The sequence below is a fragment of the Magallana gigas genome, chromosome 4, assembly GCF_963853765.1.
Source record: "Magallana gigas chromosome 4, xbMagGiga1.1, whole genome shotgun sequence".
Lineage (NCBI taxonomy): Eukaryota > Metazoa > Mollusca > Bivalvia > Ostreida > Ostreidae > Magallana > Magallana gigas.
Window position 1 is genome coordinate 42700392 of NC_088856.1, and position 17159 is coordinate 42717550.

General features: G+C 32.5%; 2 protein-coding genes across 3 annotated transcripts in view; one reads left to right on the top strand and one right to left on the bottom strand.

The window, feature by feature from the left end:
* The window catches only part of LOC105336881 (uncharacterized), a 133930-nt gene that overhangs the window by 21948 nt on the left and 94823 nt on the right, over positions 1-17159 (top strand). The window lies entirely within an intron of this gene.
* The window catches only part of LOC136274826 (carbohydrate sulfotransferase 1-like), an 80548-nt gene continuing 74403 nt past the window's right edge, over positions 11015-17159 (bottom strand). For both annotated transcript variants that reach the window (XM_066082519.1, XM_066082518.1), the window contains exon 4: positions 11015-14029. In XM_066082519.1, coding sequence (XP_065938591.1) covers positions 13222-14029 — 808 coding nt within the window. In that variant the 3' untranslated portion in view covers positions 11015-13221. The remainder of the gene's footprint in view (positions 14030-17159) is intronic.

Genomic DNA, 17159 nt, shown 5'->3' on the forward strand with positions numbered 1-17159 from the left:
TTTAATAAATATTCTCTTTGAAATATTAATGTTTATTTTATTTTGTTTATTTTAAATACCGGAATCATTCACAATAATCTTATTTCATTTTACAAGAGACGAGTTTTTATTGATTTGTATGGATTTTAATAGGTTGTGTGGGACATCTGTTAATATTAATGTGGATGAAAGTACATTATAATTGAAATACTTTCACCGGTTTAGAATTTTTAAATATTAAAATACATAAACAAAAAATACGTTATAATAATTGTTGAAGGTACAAATTTTAAAATCTCCATTGAGATTCGAACTCATGACTTACAGAAACCTCTAACCCACTGCACTACGATGCTAAGAAACTATTTATAAATTTATACTGAATTTTATTAATTATTTCGATAAACCGGTAAATGCATTTTTTAAAAATATTTTCATAACGTTTTATAAGTAACGTTTTATTTTACACACTTTTTAGGTCAAATTAAGAAAATTGCTTTAAAAAAATTTAACTGATTGTTTATAAGACCTAATAAGATGTTACACAGAACATTTGTAATATAGTATATATCTTTCATTCATGAAACAGTGATATCGGAAAATGTTCATCTGTCAAAAAAAGATAACAGCAATTTAAAAATTATCAGACTTGCCATTATGGATTTTTTTTTCGAGAACCTAAACTATTTACATTGTACAGTGTCTTTGCCTGTGGTTACACTACGTATCGATTTTGTACTATATAACCCATAACTTCAAATGTCGCCAGCGGGGTTTGCTTTTTTATTTTTAAATATCTAATCGTACAATGGCTTGAAATTACATTAATATGAGTAATAAGGAACCATTCTTTGAATATTATAAAGTGATAATTTCGGTCGGGGCGTGATCAAATCTATCATAAAGCCCTTCGTGCTTTATTTGATTTCATCACCTCAAAATACTCAAAGAATGATTTCTTATTCCTTGATTAAATTTGTAGAGCCGCTCACCATCACACGGCCTCACTTCATCTAAAGTTTATTGCAGAGGGAGGAATTAATTTAATAATTCTAATTAGGTTGCATTATATATAAACCGGACTCTTTGATCTTATTAGTAATCAATGCATTGATCTAAATGATTGCCCAATAGAACTTATGCAACTTCCTGTAGCGTGTTAAGGATAAATAACACGCAAATAATATTTCCCAAGCATTTGTTGTCAAAATCAATGCAACTCATCAATTAAGGATGGGGGAATCATTAAAATATTGTTCTCTTCCTCAGAAGTTACGGGAATCATGTTTTTAAGGGATGTAGGTTGCCGTATCATTATCTAAATTAAAGTACCCGGTAGTGGAAGGTTCAAGAGCAATACTTTGAAGTGACTAAAAACCCACTCTGCTGTTGTTTTAATTTATTTATGCAGGACGTTGACTATATGTTGCTATGGAGATGACATGAATACAAGTCATTATAAAAGAAAACAGAATTACAAGTGAGTAAAAGAAAAAGGATCCACTAAAATTATTATTTACCCGGTTTATTTTTGCCGCTTCAATCTTCGTTTTCAGTGGTGGGCGATTTAAAAACTTGGGTTAATTCATGTGACTCAAACTCTCTCTTTTCTAAGAAGAGTGATATCAAGAAAGGACAAAAGCGTTTTCAGATTTTATTAGCATATGAAGACCGGAAGTAATACACAAAAGCTGTTTTTTACGTTATCATTTTAACTCTTCAAATGTCATTATGATTTTTCTAGAACCACATTCAAAAGTGTAAACATACAATCAAAAATGTAGAATGACAAATTGTGTTTTTTTACTCAGTACCCTCACCTCCAATATAATGGATTGTTAATAAAACAGGAATATGTCTGAAGTAAAATACTCTATAAACAGTGATAACAGGATTATATCCAAACACAAAACTTTATGTCCAAATATTGCCTTTGATCTAAGGTCATGTATAATGAAAAATAAACATTGTTCCAACTATGATTAAAACAAATTTTAATGCAAACTATTATTTCCGGGTAAGGTTCCGTGTCGCTCGTTATCGATTTCAAATACTATACTTAACCGACTGTTCCATCGAGGAACCGCACGAGTCTATTTTAAGCACTACACGGTCCGCATGATGCAATGAAGGGGTTCAAACAGATTGAAATCGGCCTATGTAAGGATGGATCTCTCTTTCATGTAAGCTAGTACCAGCCGCGCGCATCCGCTTATTTATCGTTATATAATTGTGGTCTGTTAAAAAACATAAAATAGAAATATTCCTTCACTCCTTCCTTGAAACTCGCGATCGATATAAATTTATGAATTAAACAGTGGACATAAAGTTTGACAGCACCCCTTCCCTCTCCGCGATCTACCTCCACCCTAAAAATCAAACATTCATCAGATAAAAAAACTTGGAATATTTTTAGCCTGGTTCATTGCGTAAGCAGTATTTTTTGTTACACGGCACCGGATGTTGACTTAACAATTGTTGAAATAGTTAACTGCACAGAAATGTAGTTCAAACTTAAAAGAAATCTTAGCATGTATTTGCTTGTAATTCAGTAAGTGTAAAGAGAGTGTTGCAAAAAAGCGGGATCATCTCCTAACGTGTTATTGAACATTAGCATAGAAACCACAACACTTTCTTTACACCTGATGTATATTTAAATTTCACATTATAATTTTCTTTTTTGTTATAATCTAATTACTTTTAATGGAGAGCTGCTGAGCGCAAGAATAGGTTGTTTACATATGATTTAGAAGAACTTAGAGTAAAAATTGCCGCGAGATTAAGCTTGTTAAGCAGTTATTTTCAGTGGCGGTGTTAAATATCTGACCCTCTGACGATGTATTACATTCAGAGTATCAATATAAATGCATGTATGTATCAGCATGCTTATAAATTCAGTTAATTTATAATCGCTCAATGAATCTTATTAGTCCGCAAAAACAGTGGATATCATATCATGAACACGTTTTCAAACATATTACAGGAATCACGGAAACCCGTTTTCGAATGTTTTTGAAAACCGATATAAAAACAAAACATAGACTGATGAATTAAATCAATTTTATGTTGACACAGTTGGTGCTGGCGCAAATGATGCATGCAAATTAAGAATTAAAAATAACACTGTGCCGGATGATTATGCCAGTGCCAAGGTGGCATTTTTGCACCCGCTTAAGATGCAGTTTCGGAAAAATCCATATATACCAAATGATAGACCATTGCCTAGAGATTATATAACCACTTTCGTTTTTAGTGTATTTCACCTGACAGGTGAGATATTTGCCTTTAAAAATTAATATCCCATCAGAAATAATAATTCCCATTGGAGAATTGATTCTCCTACAGGAAATATTGACAATCCTATAGGATTTTTTAAAAGTCCTATAGGAATTATATTTCCTGTAGGAGAATGGTATTTTCTGTAGGAATTTGATTCAGACATGTAGTTTTCATATCGGGTATTAAGTTTCCTATCGGTTTTTATCAAATCCTATCGGAATTGAAATTCCTATAGGAAGTTCTTGTATTCCGATAAGAAATTTCAAATTACCTATCGGAATATTGTTTTTCCTGTGGGAAAATTATTTTCCTATAGGAATTTATTTTTGAAAGGTAAATATCTCACCTGACAGGTGAGATACAATGATAACAAAGGTGGTTGTTAACTCTTTAAGCAATGGTCTATCATATGGCATATTTGCATTTTTTCAATATATGCAGCTTAAACGGGTGCAAAAATGCCACCTTGGCACTAGCATAATTATCCGGCACAGTGTTAAATGTGCATTGATGAATAAAGTTGTATTAACTTGAGTTCATGTATTGAAACACATTTTATGTCGTCAAACGTAAATGAACAATAAACATTATCAAGTTCAACTCTGCTTTTGTTTCATGATTTGCGTTAATCTAAGTGACAACATAAATTTAACTTAATATTTACGATGTTCTACAATTTGATATCTTATTTTCTAGGTCAAATCTGGTTCAATTTAACTCTTTTCGCCCCACCCCCAATCAATCAATGAAAATACCTTACGACGTCCATACGAGAAATGAGCCTATCTGTACTATGAATACTTTGATTTCTTCATGATTCACATAAAACTCCTAGCAAAAAATCGAAACTCAATAATACCAACGAACTCATATCTATGCTTATCAACCGCCTCAAAGATGTGAATATTGCACAGAGTTCCTTAGTCCACATTCATACCATTGATTTCCTTTCTAGAAAACTACCAATTACCATGTAAAAAGGAGATATTTTCTCATAATTGTCGAAGATTGCTGATCAATAATATGTTACATAAAAAGTTGACGCTCAGCTGGTTGAATTCACAAGGAAGGGTTATTCCTTGTTTTTGAAAAAAAGAAATCAGTCTATATCAAGTTTAAGAACAATGGATGACAGATACATTTGTCATGTACAAATGTGGGATGATCAACAAATTAACCATAAGATCCTTATATGTTTTTTTGGATATTTTTTAGCTATCTACTACCATTTCTTTAGTAACAATTCAAATTGTATCTGTGTACTCTCAAGGAATTGATACACATATCCCTCAGTGTCTCACCATTAATATACGGTAAATAAAATAAGAAGGGCCCGGGGCCTAAAGCTGGACCTATATTGTACATGTTGACTTCTCGGGTCATCCACTCCTTGCTTTTCATTATTAAAAAAAATAAAATTTGGGTTTCACGTTTATTATATGATCGTCGTTTTGGAGCGCAAATTGTGCGAACAGCATTCTAATAAATCCACATTTCTTTCCGAAATGACAGATAGAACAAAGGTAAAAATGCTAAATTGTCAAGAAGGGGAAAAAAAGTTTGAAATAATTTTTAATATGGCCGTTTGTACATGGAGAGTTATCTCTCTTATAAAATTGGGAAGGTACATTTAAAGTCTATCCAAAACCCCATAGCTGTTGCAAATTAAAATAATTAATAACGAGAAAAAAAAAATAGATTATTTATAGAGATGTTTACATTTGAAACAGCCTTATACGAGTCCAAAGTGTATAACGCTACTTTAAAAGGAAAAACTTGTTAAAAACCTTTTTATAAGAGTATTGTTTAAATTTTATCAGAACTTTATGTAAATCTGTATCAAAGAACGAATCGTTTATAATTGGATTGACGAAAGTGGAATATTTCAAACGTTACAAAAACGTTTATTCTCGAAAATCTAAAGCGACACAAATAAATAAATAAATAAAAAAATAAATAAATAAATAAATAAACAGAGAGATTTAAAAATTTTATACTTTAAGAACATTATCGCCAACCCTTTAATAAAATATCTAATAGGAGTACAATTAAACATTACAAACAAGTCTTTAGATAACAGGCAGGTGACTGTAGAACAACTCGTCCGATGTTTAAGTGCACAATAAAATGATAAAACATAGAAAAATAAGTGTACTAAATACTGTCTATTATTTCGTTGAAATTATCTTCCTTTAACATGAAATATTTAAAAATTCAAAGGTCCATGCATCGAAGTTCAACAATGTTTCCTGTCTGAACATATTTTATTGACTAAACAAAAGGATCAGAAACAAGTTCTAACAACTTACAAGTTCCTCTCCTTAGATATAACAATAGTTGTCATGCATATGAATATAGAACAAAAGAAAATATAATAATGATACACACAAAGAAATATTATTTAAATCTCAAGGATTCGTCTATAAACTTTTGTACAGAAGCAAAAATGCTTTTGTTGATATGTAAAGGTAGGTTGTTGTTGCCATATAAAAGTAAATTAGTATCAGAAATAAATAAACTTTGGATACACCTCTACAAGTAAAATAAAACAAGCCGATTGCAGCTCGATACTGCTCGACTGAGTTACCTATTACCTAACGGACTGCAACCGAAAGAAATATTTGCTTCTAAATAAATTGCAAAATCTGGAGTGTGCGTAAAGTTATTAGAATGACAGAGAAAATGTTCAAAAAGCATATAACATATAATACAAAAAATGGAAAACAAGACATAGAAAACGAAAATAAATGTAGCAGAAACGAAAATAAATGTAGTACATGTATAGGATGTATATACATGTGTAATAATATAACATGCAAAAAAATATGAAAAAGAATAAACACAATACAATATAAATACAAAACAAGAGGCCCAGGGGCCACATCACTCAAATAAGCAACGATTGCCTTAATTCTGATCAAATTAGCATTACAGTATCAAAATATATTGACAACCTAGTACAGTAGATCTTGCTGAAAAAAAAATGAAAATCTGCCAATTTTTTTCCACCTCTTTTTTTTGGTAAATACCAAGTCCCTTTTGTTGTTGTACCTGTAAGAAGATTTTCCTCTATTCCTATATATCCCCCCCCCCCCCATATCGTGGCCCAACTTTTCTCTAGGGATTCGTGGTTTCATCAAACTTAAATCTGCAAAACCTGTGCTTTCACACCAAGTACTGAGTTTTGGACCGAAAACTTTCCCAGAATATTTTTAAAGATTTTCTCTATATATTTCTATGTAAAAATTCAAACCGCCATCACGGCCCACCCTATCACTAGGGACTATAATTTTGCAAACTTTAATTTACACTACCCGAGGATGCCTCTACACAAGTTTAAGCTTTTCTGGCCAAATATTTTTAAAAGATTTTTTTCATATATTCCTATGAAAAAATTCATCCCCCATTGTGGCCTCACCCTACTCCTGGACTATTATTTAAACAAACTTAAATCTATATGATCTGGGGATGCTTCCATTCAAATTTGGGCTTTCCTGGCCTAATAGTTTTGAGAACTTCAAGAAGATTTTTAAAGATTTTCTCTATATATAAAAATTTATCCCCCATTGTGGCCCCGTCCTACCCCCAGGGACTATAATTTGAACAAACTTGAATCTACATTATCTGAGGATGGTTACACGCCAATTTGAGCTTTCTTGGCCTAATAGTTTTTAAAAGAATTTTTTAAAAAGATTTTCTCTATATATTCCTATATATAAAACTTGACCCCCCCCCCCCCATTGTGGCCTCCCCCTTCCCCCGGGGACCACGATTTGAACAAACTTGAATCTACACTATCTGAGGATGCTTGCACTCAAATTTGAACTTTTTTTTACGGCCTAATTGTTTTTGAGAAGAAGATTTTTAAAGATTTTCTCTATATATTCCTATGTAAAAATCCATTCCCTCATTGTGGCCTCACCATACCACCAGGGACTATGATTTGAACAAACTTGAATCTACACTACCTTAAGATGCTTCCATTTTGATTTGAGCTTTCCTGGCCGAATAGTTTTTGAGAAGATTTTTAAAGATGTTCTCTATATATTCCTATGTAAAAATTGCCCCCCCCCCCTATTGTGGCCACACCATACCACCAGGGACCAAGATTAGAACAAACTTTAATCTACATTACCTGAGGATGCTTCCATTTTAATTTGAGCTTTTCTGGCCTAATAGGTTTTGAGAAAAGATTGATAAAGATTTTCTCTATATATTCCTATGTAAAAATCCATTCCCCCATTGTGGCCCCACCATACCACCAGGGACTATGATTTGAACAAAATTGAATCTACACTACCTGAGGATGCATCCACTTTAATTTGAGCTTTTCTGGCCTAATAGTTTTTGAGATGAAGATTTTTAAAGATTTTCTCTATATATTCCTTTGTAAAAATCCATTCCCCCATTGTGGCCTCGCCAAACCACCAGGGACTATGATTTGAACAAAATTGAATCTACACTACCTGAGGATGCATCCACTTTAATTTGAGCTTTTCTGGCCTTATAGTTTTTGAGATGAAGATTTCTAAAGATTTTCTCTATATATTCCTATGTAAAAATCCATTCACCCATTGTGGCCTCACCATACCCCTGGGGACCATGATTTGAACAAACTTGAATCTACACTATCTGAGGATGCTACCGTTTTAATTTGAGCTTTTCTGGCCCAATTGCTTTTGAGAAGAAGATTTTTAAAGATTTTTTCTATATATTCCTATGTAAAACTTGATACCCCTCTTGTGGCCCCTCCCTATCCCCGGGGACCATGATTTGAACAAACTTGAATCTACACTACCTGAGGATGCCTCCACATAAGTTTAAGCTGTTCAGTCCGAATAGTTTTTGAGAAGAAGATTTTTTGTAAAATACCAACAAATTTTCAATAATTCTCAATTATCTCCTCTTTAAAGAGGGCGTGGCCCTTCATTTGTACAAACTTGAATCCCCTTTACCTAGGGGTGCTTTGTGCCAAATTTGGTCGAAATCTGCCCAGTGGTTCTTTAGAAGAAGATGAAAATGTGAAAAGTTTACAACGACGGCAACGCCGACAACGACGACAACGACAGACAACGGACAAATTGTGATCAGAAAAGCTCACTTGAGCCTTTGGCTCAGGTGAGCTAAAACTGAGCTTGTTTTTCCGAGAGTTTTGAGTAAAGCAAACTCTGCACAGACAGAATAGACAACACAAAGTGAATAGTAAAAAACGAAACACAGTTATTGAAGACAAAAGCTGTGTTTTGCATGTAGTAAATATTTACAGGGAATTTATACACCCAACATTGAGTGTCGAGCGGGTGGACGTGAGCTTTTGAAGAAACCATTTGAATTCATAACATATGGATAATTGGATACTTTTTTCCCACGCTATACTCGTAAAACTAATGAGAATGACAGTGAGCTTTTTAAGCAGAAAATAGTGGGGGGGGGGGGGGGGGGGGGGAGGGGGGGGGGATAGTGGATTTACACAGGTACATACAAGTAATATATCATATGCACAAAGAGGATTTAACAGTATTTAGATATGTTTAATGTATGTAGTATCTCTCTAAAGTACTAAGTATTGTATCTAATAATTTACAAATTTAGATATGTTATTTTAGCTTGTTGCCTTGAGAGACGATTTGAATTTTATCAATATTCAATGAAAAATATTTCTATTTATACACCACATATCCCTTCTTTGTACATAAATCATGTTATCTTGAAAAAAAAAACATAAAATATACCTTTGTTTCTGACTGGATCGTTGAAAAAAACGATTTTTTTAGTTCATCAAAATATGAAAAATAACTACATGTTTAAAGTTATTTATATTAAGTACATATACACGAAAGTATACCGACGGGATGGGAAAAGGAAATGGCTCTTATATTAGAGTATCATAAAGTTCACATTATTAGCAGTTAAAGAATCAAACATCGTACATTGTAACAGTCCCATTGGTCTATAAAAATGTCCTTGAGACCTTGAGAGATGACCCAAATCAATTTATGATGCTTTTCCTCACCGATTGATACAATTAGTGGCTGACAAAGTCATAAAATGTTGGCCTCTACATCTATCAAGTGTTGGGTTGAGTGACCGTAAAGTTCTTAAACGTCATCAGAAGATTATGTTTTGGTAACAAAGGAAAAGAACTAGCTATAAGTGCATCCTCCCCCTGACCCTCTCTCCTCTCTGTACTGACCTTTTTCGATAACTTCGACTAGAGCCTGCTGGTTTTTGTATATTCATTTTTGGAGTTATTATAAGTAATCACGATTCCGAAAATAGTTTAGCGTTCTTTGATAGTTACAAAATAAAAAAAACCAAGATAAACGAAATGCAGTTTAGAATTAGATGTTTTATATTTTTATAATCTATTTGATAATTTCCAAAGAGTCTTTAATAGATCCAAAATTAAAAATAATAACACTATAACCTAAATTCAATACCCCCCCCCCCCGCCCCCGCCACATGGTTTTGATCATTTTTCATGAGATCTATACTATCTACTGAAGTTTCTGGTAATATGCAAGAAACACAAGTTGTATACATTTTGTATATATGACATGCGGTGATAACGAACAGTGTTTAAAATTAAAACTTCAAATTAAAGGAAAATACAAAACAGAGCTCTCAAAGACGGACCTCTAAAAAGATAGAGGTAAGGATTAGGGACCGTGGAGGAGTGAGCGCTCGCCAAAACTTGTGCTGCGGGTATATAGAGAATGTTTGAGCTCTGATGAACATGCTTCTGGTCTAATCAGAATACACCCCTAAACTGAGAGAGAAAAATGTTTCCGATATAGTGTTTTTGTGTGTTATATACTCTCTCTTTCTCTCTCTCTGAAAAATCAGATGCAAGGTTTATAATGTGGGATAAAATTGGTTTTGATGCAGAAATATAATTGTAAACTGCCTAGTAATACATGTAAGATCATGCTAATTTAAAAAAAAATGTATTCCCATTGAGAAAAATATTGACGTCCGTATAAAAATGGATAGTGTTAAGTAGTAGCATTCTTGCGTTGGTATAGATTAATAACATTAGCTATTGTGTGAAAGCATCCTCAGGTAGGGTACTTTCAAGTTTGTTCAAATGAGGTCACAACAGGGGGTGGGGCAAATTTTTATATAGGAATATATAGAAAAAAATATTTAAAAATCTTTTTCTAAAAATCATTTGCCTAGAAAAGCTGTAACTTTAGTGAAGATTTCTCAGATAGTGTAGATTCAAATTCGTTATAAACGAAATCTTGAGGCGCAGGGTGGGGGCCACATTAGGAATCCAATTTTACAAAGGAAAACAGTTCATTATGTTCACAAAAAAGAAAGGTTATATGCAAAGATTTTGATATATTGCTGAATCTTTAATTTTTTTTTTGACTTTGGCCCCTGGACGATTCTGTTGCCTCACCAGGTGTTCAGAGTTTGATGTCCGTTTATATCCCATAATTGAACAATGCTCTAGAACCTTTTTTGAGAACTGCAATGCTCAACATTTGATGTGCCTATAAAATAATCCTGATAGAAAAGAGACTTAATTATAAACATAATAATATAAAGGTGGAAAATGGATTTTAATTTATACAAGTTCTACATGTATTACTTAGTATACTAGAGAGCGCTAGTAATTATCTTCAAATTGCTGTATGAGCGCCTTCAGGGTGCCATTTTAATTTGTTTTATTACATTTCATTTTAAAACATCACCGAATAACATAAATTTTTATATACACACACAGATAAATTAAAATTCATGCTTTTCGAAAACTTTATTCAACGTTGTATAAAACATAAAACGACAGATTCATATAAAAAACTAAGCAAACAATGAAATATTATAAAATTAATTATAATGAACACTGTAGGCTTCGTAAGCTTTTAATTGGAAAAGTGTCAAAAATATGCTGGAGGCGGTATTTTTTTTGCACTTGCATCATTGAATTTAAAAATTTAAAAATTTGTAGTATTTTATTCCCTGTACCAGCACATGATGTTGACAAGAAAGCTTCTGAATATGAAACACAGTAACAATGTTGATTTAAGACTGCCAACATTATCAAAAAGGCATTGAATTTCTTTAAGAAAAAAATCTATCTTGTGCACAAGAATGAGATCATATATAAATAAAATGACAATCTACCAATGTGACGTCATAAAAATATGATTAACCTGAGGCTAGAGGAAAAACATGGGCACCGACGGAAGTGTAGTCAATATAGCAATACTTCGCCAAGATTTTGAAAGCACTGATAACTATAACGCTACCATATCATACTTTAGTACTTTATAACGTATTAGACGAGTTAAACATTTATTTTTGTACTAATAGAAAAAGGCAGCGAGATGAAAATCTAACAAGGTTCAAAACATGAACTATTTCAACAAGAGTGATCAACATAGTGCGCATAAAGTAACATAGAAAAACACAGCAAAATATACTCCACTGGTAAATAAAAGACGATATGAAATGAGTATCAAGTAAAAACCAATATTGACAACTAACGGCCAACTCAGAGGTAACGTGGTCAATGAATGAGATGAAGGTGACTTTGTCACCCCTGCGAATGTTATTGTCATTTAAATTTTAGACCACGTGGTTTTATTTTACCCTTTCATGCAGTTTCGCTGTAGAAATAGCGTCTCGTGTTTATAGTCTATGTTATAGAATCTAAGTACCTGTTGTCAAATATACATTCTAGACGTATATTGATTTTAAACTTTATTTTCATTAATTGGTGGATAAAATGTGTTCTAGAAATAAATGTGACAATACAAAAATAGTTTTTTTTTCTGCTGTTGCAACAATTAACATGCGTAGTAGAGATCCCCACTAGGAATTAATTTTCGATCCGCGCCTGGCCTAGTAATAACATCAATAGTGAAATAGACTATACTATTTTATGCAGACTGTTCCTTGATAATGGCTCGATATACTTAGTTTTTATGCAAAACATTCACCCATTATTTGTTTTAAAAACAAAGTTTTGCACACCACAAGCATCAAACGTAGCTATGATTTTATTTAGCAACCGAATGTTTATATTTTCAACCACTCTACACGTGGTATCTGTTCTGTTCTGAATATCATCGTTAAATTTAAATAACCGCTAGATGGTGAAATAAAACATACATTTTAAATGATTGTCATGTTTTAACATAAATCAAAGTAGGATATGATATGAAAATTGACCAGTACTTACATATTTTGAGAATAATATCCGAACATTTATACTTCCGCTCGAAATTTCACAGGAACTGAACAAATCTCGTTGAAGTCTCGTGACATTTCATTCGAGCACCTCTGGATTTATTACATACTTAGCAACGATAAAGAAATTATTCGGAACACATTTGCAGGGGTGTTTGTAAAACGATTTTATGAACTAATGTCAAATAACTTTTCTTAAATCGTGTGTGGATAGCTTTATGACATACCCTATGATAAATTGATTAAGAAAATTGAAGCACTTTCTACTATAATAAGGAAGTATTTTCACAGGTGTCTATTGTATAAATTAAAGAATTACTGGGATGGCTACAGAGCATATGTTAGTATAGACCGCTTTGGTCTAGCTGAAGTTGGCTCTTGCTTCTGTTGACCATAACAATATCACTTTGACAAATAAATGTAAGACCCTGCTACATGTATTTCAGTGCAACAACGAAGTAAATCACTAGGTCAGACTAAAAAATCAACAAGAGGAATCTTCTTGCCACGGTTTGAAGTACATAATCTCTCAACAGCATTGAAATCAAACGCATATGATAGGAAACAGTAATCGTTGAAAAAACATTTCTTTGCAACTTATTACGGTTCTTTTCTTCTTGTCCAGTTTCAAAATTATTGGCTCACTCACAAACAAATGCACAAGCAGTTACTAGGCAACATGTGATCCATCACACGGGGTATACATTATGACTTTACAATCTGTGGAATAAAATATTGAACACTGTATCACGAATACCGGTATCATATGAAAAAACTTGTGAGGGGTTTCCATGATGTTTTCGTTACATTCAATTTGTTGTAGTCCAAGTGTTTATATCCCAGATTCGCATAAAGAAAAGAGCAATGTTTATCGACGATTTTCAAATCATTTTTGCTGATAATCGATATCCAACGATAAGCATTGGCGAGGGCGTTCCCCCTGTCTGTACAGTAGCCACAGGCCTTAACGGGTCCTCGCATTAACTTTTTCACAAAGTCTCTAACACGCGTTGAATAATTGCTATGAAAAAAATTAAATATCTTTGGCACAACAATAAAAGGATTCTGGCACAAATTTTCATACACCACCCCTAGCATTCTACTTCCATGACATGGTTCTAGTTCTTTATATGAATTTAAATTTGTAGACATGGTTTGACATAAGTCTTTTGAAGCAATTGATACATTTTTACCCTCCGTTACCTCCTGCTCGAACTGCGAATTTATTATCCCACGAGGATCTCGTATCAAATGAAGAACTTGAAGCCTAGGTAGCCATTTTAAAAGTTTTCCCGCCATAGACACCGTCAATCGAATTGTTTTCAACGTCCGAGTTTTCGATTCGAGACATTTGAGGTGTAATATTGGAATGCATTGCTTTACGAGGTCTAGTTTGCTTTTTGTGGTATTGACTGGATTGATACACGAGTAATATTTCCCATGTTCAGGTGTGTAGATCTTAATAAAAGAACTGGTGAGTCCAGGAAGATCAATATTTTTGAAGTTGCATGTGAACCAGTGGTAAATCATTTCCGTATAAACCGATTCCAGCTCCTCTTTTGTGATATTTCTGAAATAGACCAATGAACACATCAAGGGAAACATGCATATTGTTCTTTGAATTGTCAATGTCAATGTCATTTACATATGAAATATAGGAAAACTTCATAGAATTTTACCTGAATTATTTTACACGGTTTTTATTATCAAACTGCATATATCTGTAAACATCGTGCAATTTAATTCCATTCAAATCGTTTTGCAAAAAAAAAAACAAAAATCAACATGGATAAATAGGTAAAAAATTAAATAGGATGTGACATTACAAATCTTTATTTCATTGAAAAACAAAATGAGAAACAAAAGTCGACATGAATAACTCTAATTTTCATTCTGTGAATTAGAGCCATAGAATGAAAACAGCACACTAATAATAATATTAATCGTACTTGCATCGACTAAATGTTGTAGAGAAGGGAGAGCATGAATCCAATGTTATAACGACAAAAAAAAAAATAGAAATTAGACAACCGCCCTTTTACTGTGTGCTTTACTTGATTTTTTGTAAAGTGTATTGCAGATGAACGGTTTTAAAAGTTAAACTTTTTTCTTGATTTGCAAGGATAATGAGTCTTCACTATTTAATCTATTCCTTGATCTACATGAGTTGGTGGGGGTAAGCGGGTGAGATAAATTAATACATTGTGAATCGACGCTGCCCTCCTCCCTAATATTACACCGTTTAGGTACAAATTTGGATCCGCAGTTACTACCATATGTTATTGTAAAAACACAGGCCTTCAACAAGCACTTTTTGGTTCAAAAAATTTCATCGTCAATTGTTATGCTTTACATAAAAATAGTTCATGGATCTTTGAAACAGTGGCATATGTATTACATCGACCTGGGACAACGAGTTTCGATCTGGATCTTAAGTAATTTTTTTCTTTTTCTTGGGAGTAAAAATCAGTGTGATCATCTGAGAAATGAATTAATTTTATTTTCTTTCCGCTTCATTTCTCGAGTTGTTTTAGACTAACATGACGTTGATATTTTAAAACAATAATCTATCATTTTCATCTCAGTTATGTAAAAGTTAATTAAAGATTTAATTTAAGGTAACAAAATCAATTGCTTTTCGCAATCGCCTATTTAAATTTGTAGATTCTTATCTAAATATCAGAGAAAATGAACGGTTTGAAAGCAAATCATTTTTTTGGTTTGGGGAAATGTGAAATTAAACATCTGTTATCGTATTTTTTTTGCGAGGGAGGGGTGAGAGTTTTGTCACAGTTTTACTCAATCTATATTTTCTAAAAGTCATTCAGCATCCTCCATGGTAAAAATTCACGTCAATTTAATTTTTCCTCCTGCCTTACATGGTTTTTTTTTTTTTTATAAATTACTTAGTTATATTGTTGAAACAAAACCATCCAACTGATAAACAAAATACATTAAGGATTTGCTACTTGCTCTGCAGATGTTCATTAGAACTAACTCAATCTATTGTAGCCTGTAAATGACAGACACTTCTCAGAGAAATGTATTTCCCGAGAGTGTGAAGTTAAACATTACTTTAGTATTCAGGTTCATGTATCTGTTAATTCGTAAAATGTTCCATCCCATACAAATTATAGAACTCATGCTTCGAAGGGATAGAAACCTATCACTTCTTATAAATAAAGAAAAAGAGGAAATGAGCAAAATCGATACTTTTGATGTCTCTCTGTTTAGACATTTCTATTGTTTTATTTATACATGATATAGACGTAATGTTGCGGGATGGTTTACATAGGTAAAAAGATCTCTAAATGAATAAATTTAATCAAAAAGAAGTATTGATATGTAATATATGGACCTGAAGTTAACACTCGAAATGTTCTTAAAAGTTGTCATCATAATGGCTTTATTATTGATCACACGTTGATAACCCAGTAATTAATACTGGTCTTGATATTTACTAGTAATCGACACCAGCTTCCTTAATTCCTTAAAGGAAAATGAGGTTGGTAAAGAAAAACCGTACAATTAACATAAATTCATCCAGTTTTCCCCCCAAATTTCATGCTTATTTTTACAGACCCATTTATTAAAGTTAAAAGGGCATGGTAAAAATTTTGGTCAAAAAATTATTTTTCTGATTTTGATGCTTACAATGCTTCGGTGACGCATCCCTAATAGGCAACCAAAATTTGAGTGTCATTAGTTGAGTTAATAGCAAGTTACAAAGCTTATAATTTTTTGCTAGGTAAACAAAGGTTTTGTTTACATTTTGAATGTTGAGGTGAAAATTTCAATTCTATACCGAAAATGAATGTGTTAAACGTTAGGAACTCTCTATCTATGCTTAAAATGAATAGGTAAATAGGAAAATCAGCTTGAAAAAGAGTTTTTATTGGTGTATTGAACCTACGTAAACATATTGGGGCATCAGCCTTATTTACATGACACAGATTTGTGAGCTCTGTATCTTGCTTTAAACTAAACGACTGACTCTCAAATTTAATTTTATCATTAGAAATGCATTCATAAAGCATTGTATCTAATAAAAATAGAAAAATAGAATTTGACTAAAATCATGACCATGCCCGTTTAAGATGTACAGTGGTAACAACGTTATTGTTGACAAACGACACGCACGATTCTGATACACGAACGATCACGCACGATACACGAACGATCACGCACGATACACGGACGATCACTAACTTACTGAATTTTTACGATACACGAAAACGATAGAACACGCAACCGAACGATTCTACACCATTAAACACGCAAAATCAAAATTAATTTTTAAGATTAGAATTAAGAAAACGTATTGCTTTAATTTGCATTGCTTTATGTTTGTGTTTTATTGAAAAGCGGCATGTACAGTAGCAATGCACTGTTTTATATTTTACGAGTAAACAATTTACACATCCATACAAAAAAAATTTATATTTCATACACAAATTTATTTTTTGTCTCCATAACGAATAATAACTTAAATTTAAATTAATTGAAGATAATGCATTAACTACATGAATTTATTTACATACGAGTTGACTGTTTATGTAATCCAGGTCCCTTACGTACGATTTGATTATGCGGGATAGAGGTAAATTTGTTACCTTGTTCCATAGAATTTCGATTTTACACATAGAATATTTTCATTATTTACAGTACATAATTGATTAATATCTATTTATTCTAAATTT